Source organism: Guillardia theta, assembly GCF_000315625.1.
Source record: "Guillardia theta CCMP2712 unplaced genomic scaffold GUITHscaffold_28, whole genome shotgun sequence".
NCBI lineage: Eukaryota > Cryptophyceae > Pyrenomonadales > Geminigeraceae > Guillardia > Guillardia theta.
This window is the reverse complement of record NW_005434646.1, coordinates 382,702-397,701: the sequence shown is the minus strand read 5'-3', so window position 1 is coordinate 397,701 and position 15,000 is coordinate 382,702. Positions and strand designations below refer to the sequence as shown.

The 15,000-nt window shown below is 50.1% G+C and overlaps 3 protein-coding genes across 3 annotated transcripts in view; 1 reads left to right on the top strand and 2 right to left on the bottom strand.

The window, feature by feature from the left end:
• GUITHDRAFT_162845 (hypothetical protein) overlaps nucleotides 1–2,253 on the top strand; it is a gene marked incomplete at its 5' end in the record, with an annotated part of 3,753 nt that extends 1,500 nt beyond the window's left edge. Inside the window, 14 exons of the mRNA XM_005833844.1 lie at nucleotides 21–113; nucleotides 161–237; nucleotides 283–366; nucleotides 413–513; nucleotides 568–647; nucleotides 689–790; nucleotides 843–957; nucleotides 1,173–1,252; nucleotides 1,277–1,354; nucleotides 1,403–1,495; nucleotides 1,547–1,609; nucleotides 1,659–1,715; nucleotides 1,765–1,878; nucleotides 1,925–2,253. Coding sequence (XP_005833901.1) covers nucleotides 21–113; nucleotides 161–237; nucleotides 283–366; nucleotides 413–513; nucleotides 568–647; nucleotides 689–790; nucleotides 843–957; nucleotides 1,173–1,252; nucleotides 1,277–1,354; nucleotides 1,403–1,495; nucleotides 1,547–1,609; nucleotides 1,659–1,715; nucleotides 1,765–1,878; nucleotides 1,925–2,125 — 1,338 coding nt within the window. The 3' untranslated portion in view covers nucleotides 2,126–2,253. The remainder of the gene's footprint in view (nucleotides 1–20; nucleotides 114–160; nucleotides 238–282; nucleotides 367–412; nucleotides 514–567; nucleotides 648–688; nucleotides 791–842; nucleotides 958–1,172; nucleotides 1,253–1,276; nucleotides 1,355–1,402; nucleotides 1,496–1,546; nucleotides 1,610–1,658; nucleotides 1,716–1,764; nucleotides 1,879–1,924) is intronic.
• Nucleotides 2,254–3,750: 1,497 nt separating this feature from the next.
• GUITHDRAFT_70223 (hypothetical protein) lies at nucleotides 3,751–6,094 on the bottom strand (the record flags this gene model as incomplete). Its single annotated transcript, XM_005833843.1, has 15 exons — nucleotides 3,751–3,896; nucleotides 3,946–4,015; nucleotides 4,060–4,110; nucleotides 4,156–4,206; nucleotides 4,252–4,304; nucleotides 4,349–4,442; nucleotides 4,491–4,541; nucleotides 4,588–4,758; nucleotides 4,823–5,107; nucleotides 5,150–5,289; nucleotides 5,338–5,503; nucleotides 5,608–5,694; nucleotides 5,743–5,867; nucleotides 5,918–5,990; nucleotides 6,032–6,094. Coding segments are annotated over 15 exons (1,626 nt in total), but the record flags the coding sequence as incomplete, so codon positions are not given.
• A 3,298-nt stretch (nucleotides 6,095–9,392) lies between these two features.
• Nucleotides 9,393–10,196, bottom strand: GUITHDRAFT_107271 (hypothetical protein; the record flags this gene model as incomplete). Its single annotated transcript, XM_005833842.1, has 1 exon — nucleotides 9,393–10,196. One exon carries the CDS (start codon nucleotides 10,194–10,196, stop codon nucleotides 9,393–9,395), a length of 804 nt encoding a protein of 267 aa, XP_005833899.1.
• Nucleotides 10,197–15,000: the final 4,804 nt, after the last annotated feature.

Here is a 15,000-nt window from a genome sequence, read left to right as displayed (position 1 = left end):
GTTCACTATGGGATCTGCAGGAGGTGAAAGATGAAAGTGGAGCGCGACATTTGCGGGGGTACTGGGCAGAGATAGAAGCTTTCCTGTTCTCCGACCTGGACGAAGCCATCAAGGTCTGTCGGATGTCCTCGAGATCTTCCTCTTTGACAGGAAGATTTAGTTGTGGGATTCTGTTCTCAAGGGCTGCCAAGACTTATCGCTTTGGTGCTCCGTTGTCGATGCCCTGCGCTCCTGCAGGTCTAATCGTTGCCCTGTGCGTGAGACAACCGACAGCCCGAGCAGAAGGGTCGGTCAAGCGAGATCGTTCTTCAAGCGAGGTTTGAACACGCTTCAGTCTGCTCCAGAGCTGGCGTCGTTGTGCTACAGGTCCGTCACTTGAGCATGTCTTGAATGCAAGCGAGTGCTTGAGCAGGTGGTTGGAATTCGAGAGGAGAGAAGGAGATTTGGAAACCTACGGTCAAGCGCGGGCGAAATATGCAACGTTCGCTGTCACAAATCCTCAAGTAGCTGTCGGTATGCCTGAGTGCTTTGAGTATTGCTGGATCATTCTTAAACGCCTGGTGCCAGATGATAAGGTGGGAAGAGTAGCCAAGAAATCTCGTGAGAAGAAAAGCGATGACCCCGAAAGAGCCAAACGGCGAGAAGAGGTCTACCTGAGGTCATTCCGCTTCTTGCTGAATCTTTGCAGGTTATGAAGAAATGGGCTGAACGGAAGGAAAATTCTTCGAAGGTGGAAAAGAAAGCACCAGCCTCGAAGAAGCGAAAGCAGGCTGAAGATTCCAAGGATCAGGTTGCGCATGATTTTGTTGCCCCCTCCCTTTGATTTTAATCTTTGTGGAAAGGAAAGCGAAGAAAAGGCGAAACGACAAAAAGTTGATGGAGGAGGCCAACAACCAGAGCAGGCCTCCAGTGGAGAGAGCAATCTCAACACAGTCTTCATGCAGAACTTGCCTCATGGTAAGCTTTGATATTTGTCTGGATTCGACCTGACACTACCGACAAAGATGCTAAGGACGAGGATATTAAAGAATTGTTTGCTCAGTGTTGTGACGGAGGGAAATCTTTAGAAGAAGAAATCGCAGCCATAAGGATTGTGATGGACAAGCACGGATCTTCCAAGGAATGAGCATTGCTGAATGTCGTGTCGCTCCCAGAAAGTAACCATCTTGCAGGGATTCGCCTACGTAGACTTCAAGACCGAGCAGGCGGCCAAGATTGCCCTGGTCGGCCTTTGAGATCAAGAGGAGAGGAGGTGGGTCAGTGACGGTGGGTGCAGGAGAAGGATGGAACAGAGATGAAAGGAAGGAGGGTTGAGGTCTCAAAGGCGAGAGAGCTTCATTCCTTGAACGAGCAGGTGGCCTTGGCTCCTCCCGATGTCTTGGTTGTCACTCACGTGCTGTAGCGAGACGTGGACCAGAGGGTTCTGTACGTCAGCGGGCTCTCCAAGAACGTCTCCAAGGAGTCGATCAAAGATCATTTCTCGACGGTCGCAGAGGTGAAGCCCCTGCCACCCCCAACCCCCCCTCCTCGTTGACCTCTCCTCCAGGTCCTCGAGGTCAGACTGATGAGAGATCGCGATGGCAATCTACGGGGGTTTTGCTACGTTGAGGTGCCTCGTCTGCTCTGCCAGCTGAGCTCTCTGATGCCGTCACGTGCAGTTCAAGGATCGTGCTGGTGCCGAGCTGAGTCTGCAGATGGATCAGACTGTGTTCCAGGTGGACTTGAGCTGCTGGGTTCACCCCATCCTGACAGCTCGACTGCCAGGGTAAGAAGCTTCGGGTGGCCTTCTCTGATCCCTCCCGCGGCCGTGCTGCCTCGAGCAAGGCTGCCAACTCTGGTTCCGCTGCGCCATCAGCGCCTCGTTCGTCGCTGAATCTGGTTGACAAGAGCTGGATGGCGTGAAGTATGGCTGACTCAGCTGCAGGTCCCTCGCGCGGTCAAGAGGCCTCAGGAACCAGCTCGTCCTGCTCGAAGGATTCAACAGGCTGCGCATCAACCTGTGCCAAAGCCAACTGAACCCTCACCCTCTGCTCCTGCCGAGAAGGCCGAGGATGCTGCGAGCGCAGCCCCGAAGAAAGACAACGATTACTTCCGGCAGATGTTCTCTAAAGGCGCCAACTTGTGAGAAGAGAGGTCTAGACATCCTAGAGGAGGAATAGGTTCCAACTAGTCCGCCAAGTTACTAAAGTGATGCACTCGATACGGAGCGGCAGCGGACCGGTTACTGCCGCTCGCCGGAGGCGGAGCTGACCCGGCGGCCGCCGCGGCCGCGGCCGGCGGCTTCAAGTCCAGCGCCGGACTCGTGTGATTGGCGCGGCCCCGTCGGCCCGGACTGGCAGGCGGCGGCCCGGCCAACTCAGTTGCTACTCGATTGGTTGAGTAAAGGCACTACGTACTGTTGATCGGACCTCGCCGCGGCCAACTTCGGGCCACACGGGATTTTAAAAGATAACAAGTATTATTCTCCCAAGCTAAAATACTACCATATGTAATCGAATGAGTTATAAAGAGTGTATATATGATTTTGTCGTAGAACTCTAGTGTACGTATGTTGTTTTCAATCGGTTTTAAAAACCTCGCGAGGACTCCTTGATGAACAGGGGGTAGGGGTGGTATGGAAAAAAGGGGGGTCCTCTGTCTCTTCCATCCCCATTTATCATAGGGTGGGGTAATTACAGGTGGTGGGGTGATATTTTGTCGGGGTCTTGTGGGCATGAGGTGGGTGAGGGATTGCTTTCGATGGTTCACAGGGGGTTCATTGTTGCTGGGGGTAGGGTGGAACTTGTTTGACCAAAGAAAGTTTCTTTTTTTTATCTTTTACGACAAAAAAAGAAGAACCACCATGGGACACAAAACACCGTAAAGGACGGGGTAGTAGTAGGTACCTTGAGAGATTTTTGTTTCTTTGTCGCTAGTTTGTCGTTTTCTGAGATTGGTGACAGCCACCCCCATATTGGAATAAGGAGGGTGGGAGGTGATCGTATGGGGGTGATGAGCTCATTGGGGTGATTGGACAGGGGAGGGGGGGTTCCTAAAGTAGAGGTATACGGTATCACATCAAAAGAATTGAGGGGTGGGGGTTCAATAATCTTATCCAAGGGGTGGGTGATGCGAAAAGTCATGGCATCCCACTAGGCTAATAAGAGGGGGTAGGTTATCCAGCGGGCATCGAAGCATACAGCCAGACATGGCAGAGAAGCAAAATGAAGTCCAAGGCCTTCTCGAGGAGGTGCACTCCTCCACCACGACACCCCGATGCCTCAGGGAGTTCTATCAGTCAGACGATTCTCCCAACGTTTTCTTTTTGCATTCCTACTGCCCCCACTCAGACGACGAGGACGAGAGCCAGGACGAGATGGCTATTCCCATCCCCATTGACCTCTACAAGCAAGAAGCCCGGCTGGCTTTGTGTAAACTAGCGTATATTACACCAATCGAATAAAGATATCTTTCCTATCTGCATATCCATCGAAATTCTCTTCCTTATCGCTTCCTCACACCGATCTCCATCACGTACATGTACAAGACCTCTCCTCCTGCCGCTGCCGGTGCCGCTACCTCTGCCGCTGCTCACTCGTCGAATGGATCGCAGTATGGCATTTCCACTTGAGCTGATAATACAGGTACAATGCTGGACTGATGTTACCATCTTGTCCTTGCCATCGCTTCGCTTCATACCTTGATTGGAGGTTCACAAAGACGTGCACCGGTTCGCATCCTCCTCCTCGTTCTGTGAACATGATCTGCCGTCTACTCACCTTCTTGATGCATCACAAAGGCGCATCTCACCTTCTCCTCGAAGCGATATTGCGGTCCAGGCATCAATGGTGGCAGATCAAGAAACGAGCTTTGCATCTTGTACAGATCAGGATTATATCGTATCATCACCTTGCAATCTGCATGTTGATCTCAGCACCGTATTTCTGCCACATGAAGATGGGTTACCAGAGTTGATTTTTGTCCCCGTGTTGGTGATCGTCATAATCAATTTGTAATATGGTCCCAAGCCTTGAACCTTATCCCGATATCATGTCAAAAAACAAACAGAACCATACCAACCTCGACGTTAAGCTTCAAGGATGCTGTAATGGAATGTGAAGAAGTTTTCTGCTTCGACATTTAGAGACAGCAATACCGTAGCATACCCGATCTTACATTGCCATCTGTTAGGATCTTCACATACGATCTAGCAGCATTCAATCTTAGCTACAGGTACATGTCAGGTCGTCTTCCATGCAAACACGATTTCACCTTGCACAGGTCTCGTTGAAAGATTCTATGCATATCAATCGCTTGCTGCTTTTCTCGCTGCAATCCTTGATTCAGTTCTCAGATGCCAGGGTACAACTTCTTGCCTGGGTCTGTTCGATGTAGAGTTTCGTTTTCTTCGGGACATTCAGTGGAATGTCTTGTTCAGGCGGAGGACCCCCTGTCTTACTTGTCTACGCGTATGCCTTAGTTTTGTGGTGGCAGAATCCAGTCTGTCTCACCTTGTTAAGATTACTGTTCCTTGATAGAATCTTGATAGCCATTCCTCCATTCTGGTATTCATCTTTTCAGCGAAAAGAAGATTACGAAATCCGTAACCTTGTAAACCAGAAGCAACGTTGAATCCTCCCTGGCATACTTACCGAATCGCATGCAAGTCACGACATCGTTCGAAGTTATACTCGAAACTAATGTCTTCTCGCGATACAGCCTTATCTCGCCATTTTGAAGCGCGACGAGTTGTAAAACATTGTTCGATACGCTATCCACCTGTCCACAAACAGCCCACAACCGTCACCTCAAGCACTATTTGCACAATTGGCGCTTCTACAACCTGCATAGTTTCCAACGCTTGTATCGGAGCTGGCATGTGAATGGAGTAGTTCTTCTTCCCCTTGAAATGGAAGGAATACATGACATTTTGTGCGTCGGCTACAATGATGCTTTTCCCACTGCATATCAAACCACAAATGCTTGACTCAAGCTCGATGGTCGTAGCCATGAGCTGCCCGTTCTTGATCATGTACACGACATTTCCCCGCCCAGCCACGGCAAGTCGATATTCCACATCCATCAGCCCTGTAACTCCGATAAATGCTGGGACAGCCGGAAGCGTCACCTTCAGCGCACGTCATTTCCAACCCTTGTTATTTTTCATTACCTTCATCAAGATTGAGAAATTTGTTGCGTCAAGAATAGTGACTTGTTTGTGCTCTGCTCCAACCACCAGGCAGCTCGTGGCTGTCTCATCATCGCTGTTCTTCTTTATGCTTTCCATGCACGTTATCGTGGTGGAATGCGCTGGCACCTGATTCCGCCATCAGTAGGACAGCTGTCAACAGGAGACACTTGGTTGAACCTTTTGATTCTGTTCGATAAAGAGTGTCCGATCTTCAAGCGTCTCTTTCGAGAGCAAATCAGATGACTGATACGTAAGATTCGTGCCGTTCTCCTGAAGACTAACGAGCTGGCCATCGATCATCACTTTGCATGCATTCATGAACTCTTTGCAGGACTGACCTTCTGGCAAGCATCATCTGCTTCGATAGACCTGCTGCGAAGCTTCGCCTTCAAAGGTCCATCACAAACAGCCTCTCTCTTGTAAACTTTGATTCTCACCCAGACGTTGAGTTCTTCTTCGCTGACTTGAGGAGCTGGTAGAGCAAACTTGAAATTTGGCCTCAATTTCTTGTATATGAAGATAAACTGCCAATAGGTCAATTAATGGCCAAACACTTTCCCACAGTCGCTCACCTGTCCACACGCCACTGCAATGGAAGGAATACGTTCAGAACCTCCTCCAGCCTTCTGTTCGGCATAGAAGGGACAGATAGCTGATGGTGTATCAAGAAGTGCAAGCTCGGAGATGAGGTTGATCCCTGTCACCAAATGCTCGTTGGATGCAGACTTGCTTGAAAGAAAAATTGACCTTTGTACACCCTTAGCTTCTGGTTTTGGTCTGCGACAATCAGCTTTGGGTCTCCATTTCCCGTGACATCGACCTGAAGGATGTAAATACACGGAAGCAATACTAAACTGTTACCAATCTCAAACAGGAAGGGGTTGTGTGAATTGACGCCATCGGATCATGATAGGCATCCAACCAGACTGTATAAATGATGGATACATCAGAAATTCATCACATACAGGTAAGATCCAAGAGAAATCGCATGGAAAGACGAGGACAAAGCAAACAACTTTCATCCCATGCATTGCAGCAAGGAGCATTCAAAAGCAAGCCAGACCCCTCTGAATATCAGCAGTAACCCGCAGAGAGCGTGAGATGCATGTCTCGTGATGGGCCGAGGCAATCAAGCTAGTTGCTATCATCTTAAGGACAAGACCTCAGATGGTCATGCACGACAATGAGGACATCACTCAAGGGTAACGCTGCAGCACCTGCCATGGCGCCTCGGTGGTGGATTGAACTGGCGATGGAATCGAATCAAGAACGGAACGAATCGATTGAAATCATAGTTAAAACCGGCCCGTCCGATCGTCACTGAACGGCACTTGAAGTCACACGGCCTGACTCCCGTCACATCGCCGGAGTCGAGTCATGGCGCTTACACGGCCCCAAACGGTGCTCGGAATCTACCCAGGCGAGTCAATCATGGCTCAAGTTTTCCAGGCTGAGCCTGGCAGCCCGCTCTTGCTGAGCTTGCGGGGCCGCGGGCAGAAGGCTCCGATTGCTCAGCGGCTGAGCCGGCGGGGCTGATCATCGGCGGATTCAATGCTGTTCATTACCCAAGTTCAGACCTGCGTCACTGCCTGCGAGGCCACGATCATGACGCCATCCAGGGCCACTAGAACTTCTGAGCCAGTGGCAGACTCGTTTGAGCGGTCTGTCATCGGAAGACAAAAAGATTCAGTGAGGACGGTGAGTCGAGTATCGGAAGTAAGCATTGACTCAGCCTCTCAGTTTTTCAGTAAATTGGCACGAAAGACCACGCAAGAAAGCATACGAAATTGTATGCTGAACAAAGAATCCTCCAGCATGAAATCCCACCTTCATGTCAACGACATGATGACGAACCGGGAGAGCTGTGTCGTTGTCGTAATGACAGTGAGCTGCTTGGAGACAATGGTTTGTGTAGGAGACAATGGTGGTGGAGATGCGCTTCTTTGAGTATGTCTGCGAAGGGGAGAGGCGGATAGCAAGGAAATACAGTGGGCGGCATATATCGTTTTGAATGATCATGTGTCTGACTCTCAGTCACGATGAGATGTACAGTGTGATGCAGTGGCTTACGGCCCCTTCAGTCCTGTACGTCTCCCCGCTACACACGCCGAGCGCACCCCAGCAGACCTGTACTTGTCCGTACCCGGCGTTAGCCCGGCTGGGAACACAACTGAGTTCGTCAGACTTGCACGGGCTGCTCACTGACCCGGACTGCTGGCGACAGTTTAGCCGTGACTGGCAGCCTGTGACCGTTGAAGAAACAGGAGAGACCGGCGAATCTTTCTCCTGCGCTCCCTCCTGCGTCCTGCGTTTTACGTCCTGCGTCCTGCGTTTTACGTCCTGCGTCCTGCGTCCTGCGTCCTACGTCGTGCATCGTGCGCGTGCGTCGTGCGTCGTGCGTCGTGCGTCGTGCCTTCTCCTGACATCTTTTTCCCCTCACTGTCACTCAGGCATCAACGAGCTTGTTGTGAGCCCCCCCTTCCTCTTCTCACATTTCATCGTACAACAACTACACAACCGTCACGCATGACCAGACCCAGAGGAGAAGAGCTCACGTCGTTGGAGCTTCGGCGTGCCTTTTCTCCTGCTGCTTGCGGCTTGCGCTTCCTGTAGGAGCTGCAGGAGGTCAGGTGATCGAAGTACAAGTCCCCAAGAACAGGCAGCAGCAGCAGGTCAGAGCACGGAAGGCTCAGCTTGATTCCTCCGCTCAAACACCGTCCCGTGAGTTCGACCAAGTGAACAGCAAGATCGTACAACAGGATCTCCTCCTCCTCCGCCTTCTCCTCTACCTTCTCCTCCTCTTCCTCCTCTCCAACTCTCTTCACTGCTCCACTGAACCTCGAAAAATCGCAGGAAATTCCGAAGCTGGAGAATCTGATTTATACAGTCCCTAACAGTCACCCCTCAGATCTCCCAGCCTCCACCTCATCCCTCGATGTAGAAGAAATCTCTTCACGCCCTCATCTTCCACCACGTTTCCCACGACTCAGTTGAGGGGCTGAGAAAACTTTGTAGGGTGCGACTCAGTGACTGGGGCAAGCTTTGACCACTCACCGGCAAGCCTGGATCTCCTTTCTCAACTGTCCATCGTGCTCTTCCATTCTCACTGCTCACCTCCCGAGTTCTCCACCCCCGCAACTTGGCGGCTAGCGAGGACACGGATGATGCAATCGTCCTCTCTTCCAATGTGTTGAGCTTGGACATGCACATGAACTTGAATCGACGAACTTCGAACCTCATCATGCTCTCCGGGCCTGGCTCCATGGCTGCGTAGCTTTCGATCATCGGATGCCGCTGCCGCATTTGAAATAATGGAGCGGCAACGTATGGCATAGCCCATGCTGGGGCATAAGATGTGTACCAGTGTAGCGATAACACTGGGTAAGGCGACGGCGCATACGTCGAGCATACGTCTGACGTTGACGCAGCGGGTCACTGATCGCTCCTCAAACTTGGGAGGCCGGGGGCGGGATGATGAATGTTTGAAAGTTGTGGTACCTGTGACTGTCACGGGCCGTTTGGCAGGCCTACTGAAGTCGACGGTACTTGACTCAGTGACTCTGTGAACTGACGGTTGGCAGTAAGTTAAAAACAAAGCCTAGCCTAGTATTGCGTTTTACTTTTCATGACTGACTGGACTTAATCATAGTCTACTAGGCACCGTGACGGTGAGCCCGCCGCGGCTCAGTAATCAGTGAACCCGGGCGCGGCGGACGGACTCCGGCGCCGCCGGCGGGAGCCTAGGCCAGGTTGAGAGCGAGTCACACTGTGACAGCCTGAGTACTTGTGACGACGTGCCGACTCCGTGACTCAGGCTCAGCCTGTGACGCCGGGCCCGGCCCGCCGCCCGGCCCGCCGCTGCGCCGGGCGCCCCGGGCTACTATCACGCGCCCGGCCGCGGCCGCGGCAACGGGCCCGGGCCGGGCGGCGGGGCGGGCCGCGCCTTCGACTCGGTGACGGCCGCACCGTAGAGTCACCGGCGGCCTCCGCCGGGCCCGGAGCCTGGAGTGCCAGTGACGGTGCAGTCCGACGGTCCGACGCGCGGCCCGCGCCGTGTCGGCGGCGTCTGCAGCAGTGCAGTCAGACGCGGCCGCGGCGTGACGGTGTCTGCCCGCCGCCGCGCTGAGTGCAGCGGCCACGCCGGGGTACCAGTCCGGGACTTCCGCGGCCCGGCCGGACCGGACTCCGGGAGTCCGATCAGTGCCGAATTGAAGGACTACCGTCACGACCCCGGAGACATACACAATACATTGAAGTTGAAGATATCGTCGTCATCGTTCAAGGTGAGCTCCGAGTCTGGGAGTGAGGCCGCTTCAAGTTCCGTGGCAAGGAACATGCCGGCATTGTCATGGAACATGCCGGCATCAGGGAACATGCCGGCATCATGGAACATGCCGGCGTCATGGAATTGATCCTCCATCTCTGCGCAGATGCCTCCATCTGTGTCACTCTCATCGCTGTCCCGTAGTGTAGAGACAGCGTCTGACTCGGACATGACTTGATGGAGGTTGCTGCTCCCGTCCGTGCCCACGGCAGCACTCTTGACATTCGGAGTAAGAAGCGGACTCTGCACGTGATCAGGACATTTCTGGGCAAGAAAGCCATGAAGATCGTCATGCTCTTCAAGCTCCTTGCGTTGGACATGAAACCTCCAACGCCTCGACCACAAGAAGTCCTGCTTGTCCTCCAATGATTGCGCACTGTTGGGCCTTGTTCTTGGAACAGGCCGGAGGCATAACGAGCCCAAGAACTTGTACATGATCTTCGAGAAGCTTTTGATCTTATCGAGCTGTTTGCGGTTCATTCCCCACCAGGCTTTGTCTTCCTTGGCTGCTTCCAGCAAACGATTGTGGAACTCGGGCTGCCTCGCCTCCATGACGATAGCTTCGTTTTTTTCGTCCACCTCAATAATCCTGACGATCTGCAGTCGAAACATGGTTTCCCATAGGCGCATGAAGCTGTCAAACCTCACTCGATTGATCTTCTTCTCCTTGTTTGTGTGTGTATTCTTCCTGACCCTCGGCATGTGATGTAGGTTGAGGAGATCTTGCAGGTGACGAGGAAGTAGACTGCTAGCCCCTCACTCCTACCCCACCCAACACCATTCTCAGCTTTTCCCGGCTTTCACGGGGTAGGGTTCTCTCACTGCAAAAAGAGATGCGGAATAACCCCACCCCCGGACGTGACCCTACCCACTCCATCTTCAACCTCAACCCCCGTGTTTGCACGTTCCCCCACCACATAGCCTACCTAAGTAGGGTCGAGAGTAGGTACCACGCCGGAAATGTTCCATAGACCCTACCCCTGCTACCTGTACTTTGAAAATACGTCCGAAGTTTTCACTGTGGGGTGGTAACGAGGGGCTTTGAGCTTACACCTCAAAACCACCCACCTCATCTTGAGTGTGTTGGTCTTTTATCGGGTGAGGGTTCTTGATTTCACTTTAGCAAGAGCACAAGGACGGAATCACGGAACCTTACCGCCAACTTCCATGTCTTGTACCCCCCCGCCTTCCCCCTAAAGATACCACCCCCACATGCTAGCCGGTCCGAGCAGGTTTAAAAGCAGGCTTCCAGGAGTATGGCGACAGGACCATGCTGGGAACGGCAGAGAACCTACCCCTGTAGCAGGCGTGAAAATGCAACGTTTCACGCATATTTACATCTGAGTTCGTGGGGTTTTTTTTCTGTCATGTTGCCGGTCGGCCAGCCCGGGCCGGCGGGGAGGGCCCGGAGCCTGCCACCGGAGAGGCCGCCGGGAGTGGACTCCCGGGGCCCCGTCGGCCGGCCCGGGAGGCGGTGCCCTGACAGTGACGGTGACTGAGTCAGGCTCTTAGCCGCGGCACTGCACTCAGCGGCAGCCCTTGCCGCCCGGTCCGATCCGATCAGCGGCATCGGAGCGGCCAGGCTTCAACGACTCGCTGATCATGATCCTCTTCCCCTTCCCAAGCAAGCGGCACGGAACTCGGAAGCGGCTCAGCTTGATCCCTCCGCTCAACAAATCGAAGCTGGATAATCTGATTTATACAGTCACGGCCCCAACATTCACGGGCCCCTCAGATCTCCGCGGGGGCCAGCCTCCACCTCATCCGGGAGTCCCTCGATTTAGAAGAAATCTCTTCACGCCCTCATCGGGAGTCTTCTCAGTACCACGTTTCCCACGACTCAGTTGAGGGGCTGAGAAAACTTTGTAGGGTCCGACCGTACTAGTGCGGCCCTGCCGGGAAGCCCGGGCCTGGACATCACTGTGAGTCATCACGGTACGGCCCGGGCCGGTACGACTGACCGTGCCACTGGGTGCCGCGGCGCGTGCGATTCGATCAAACTTGAAACTTCCGATCACGCGGCCGCCTCAGGAGTCCCGGCGGCCACGGCACCGTGACGCCGGGTTCAACCGTTCAACGGTTAGTACGACTTGAAGGTTGACCGTACGGTCTGGCACGGTGAGACCTGCGGGCCGGCCCGGCGGGCGCCCGGCGGACCGTCTCAGTTTCAACTTCCTCAGCCGGGCCGGGCTGCGGGCAGTGCCGGCGGCCGGGCCGCGATTGGCCCCCGCCGGGGCCCCGGCCCGGGCCCGGCCCGGGGCGGGCCCCGGCTGCAACTTACTGAGCAGTGACCGCACTGCTGCCGCATGGAGGGTCATTGCCGCTCTCCGCCGAGGAGGGCCGCCTTACTCATACTGACACAGTGAGGTGACCGTACTCAGTAGCATATTGACGATCGGCACATGATTATCATATTCCGAGTTCCGAAGTTCACTGGCAGTGCCCCCTGTGACACCGCCGGTCACTCGAACGGTCCTATGGGTCATGTCAAACGATTATTCAATCATGGTAATGGCCGCATGAACCACCGTTAAAACTTTCATCATCTGTAAACTCCCACTTGAGATTCAAGTTGTTCAAGTTTCAGCACTCAACTGGCAAGGCCAATCGGACGGTCGAGGCAAAGACACTGATCGGACTGTCCCTCGGATACAGTCCCGGTATCGCCAGATAAATTACTGGCTAATTGATAGCCGATTTCAGGTTTCAATGATGTTTGTGTGCCAATTGTGCCGGTAAATTACTGGCTAACTGATAGCCGATTTCAGGTTTGATGATGTTTGTGTTCAGACTCTTATTTGACGACCACTTCTTGTGGCGGCGCGATTTCTCTAGATTGCTGGTAAGAGCCGGCGAATTGAAGAAGCTGATGCCAATTGTGAATCACTGACTGACCGAAACGATGGCCGGGGAAATGTGCCAGGTGTTTAGGATGATCCCGGTGCACTGAGCACGCCAACAACTTTCATCCCACTCATGAGCTACAGCCGGGGGGCAGCATCGGAAGCGCATGCACTTAATTGTAATGAAACGTGAGGAGACAACTTTTTGCGAATAAATCATAATTTTTATCTGTTTTGCGAATAAATCATTATTTTTATCTGTTTTTATAAATCAATTTATAATTTCAATGATTTTTATATTCAATCAAAAAATCTGTTCATTGCTCTTTGTTTTCCTTACCAAATCCCTATCATATTTTATTCAATTGAAATAATAGCTGCGCATTCGTGCCAATTATTACACAAAATAACAAAAACAAACGAGCGCACCCACGGAGTGGGCCAGAGCCAAAACATAATATTAATTAAAATTATGAATCCTTCAAGGGTTATATAAGTAACAAAAGAGGCGAAGGGCAATAATTGAATTTCACCCTTCGCCAATATTCACCCTTCGCACACACACACGGCTTAATTATTCTTATCTTTTATTTTTTTGGCTCATGCCGTCATGCGCCGCGCCGCCGGGCGGGGGGCTCCGCAGGCCTCCGAGTCAACAATCGGACTGTCACTGTGAACTGCAACAAGTTGCGGCAGCATCAGTTATCCCCAAAAAATTGAATTTCACCCTTCGCCCCTTCGCCTAACGTCTATATATCCTCTTTTTACCCTTCTTTTACCCTTGTATCCAGCTAAAACATGGCAAAGGGTCCCCTTCGCTTCTCCCTTCGCCACCCCTTCGCCTCCCTTCGCCACCCTTCGCCACCCTTCGCCACCCTTTGCCAAACTATCCCCACTCTATTATAATGTTATATATTATATATTATCTATTATTTTTCTCCTTTTTATTAAAACCCCTTTATCATTACGCTTCCAGCAACCATTATTATACTAAATTATATTCTTTTTTTTATTATTATCTATCTTTCTTTATTATAAATGAGTACTAGAAAAGGCAACACATGGATTCAAGCGCTGAAAGAGTTCAATAAAGGTCATTCTGGCACTTGGTGTGTTGTCAAGAAAGGATCGAAGGAATATGATAAAGTCAAAGGTATAATGCAAGATCTAAAAACTTATGACGGCAAGTTGCCAAATAAACAATATGAAAAACCAGTCAAACCTAAGAAACTTATCAATGCAAATCAGCAATACAAGGATAAAGCGAGTGTTGGACCTAAACAAAAGAAAATGACAAACAAAGAAAGATATGATAAAGCAATTAAATTAAAAGTTGGAGATATCAAAAGCAATAATAAATGCCCCGTGTGTGATCATCAATTTGATAAAACACCATCAAAGGATGAATTTAAGGCACATGTGAATAGCGACAAACATAAGAAAGTATTGTCAAATTTAAAATTTATGCTTGAATTTGATAAATAAAAAAATAAGAAATTAACATATTGCGCTTTTTATTCAAGCAATGACTCCATATATTTTTTATGTTTTTGTGTTTGGTTTCTTGCGCGGCAGCATTGTTGTTTAAATCATCTAATTGTTGTTTAATCTGTTGAATTGTAATAAACGAGCCGTTTTCAAGTGTGAATTTAATGATATATTTATTAGGGTTAGTCTGATATTTGACATATAATATATTTTTATTGTTGTTTGTTATAATGGTTTCATTGGTATCAGCATTATATTTGATAAGAGATTGCAGATCTAGAACAAAATTTGATGTGTTAAATAATATATTGCTTGTTTCAATTAAATTATTACTAGTAATAAGTAGTAAATCATTAGTTTCTATCAAGTTATTACTTGTTTCAATGGTGATAATTTCTAGATCATTAGTCTTCTGAAATAGTTCGGATGTCTGATGATTAAGGATATCTACATTGCTATACAAGACATTGATATTTGAATTTATTTTATTAAAAATAGGCGTGAGAGTTGTGTTATTAGTAGTGCCGACATACTGATATAAATTTTGATATCTATTGTCACAAGACATTTATAATAAAGAAAGATAGATAATAATAAAAAAAAGAATATAATTTAGTATAATAATGGTTGCTGGAAGCGTAATGATAAAGGGGTTTTAATAAAAAGGAGAAAAATAATAGATAATATATAATATATAACATTATAATAGAGTGGGGATAGTTTGGCAAAGGGTGGCGAAGGGTGGCGAAGGGTGGCGAAGGGAGGCGAAGGGGTGGCGAAGGGAGAAGCGAAGGGGACCCTTTGCCATGTTTTAGCTGGATACAAGGGTAAAAGAAGGGTAAAAAGAGGATATATAGACGTTAGGCGAAGGGGCGAAGGGTGAAATTCAATTTTTGGGATAATATTATAATTTTGTTACTTTATGAGGTATATAAAATAGAATATGAAAATAGAATTTCACCCTTCGCCCCTTCGCCTAAATAAATTATGCAAGTTATAGAGCCAAAAAAATAAAAGATAAGAATAATTAAGCCGTGTGTGTGTGCGAAGGGTGAATATTGGCGAAGGGTGAAATTCAATTATTGCCCTTCGCCTCTTTTGTTACTTATATAACCCTTGAAGGATTCATAATTTTAATTAATATTATGTTTTGGCTCTGGCCCACTCCGTGGGTG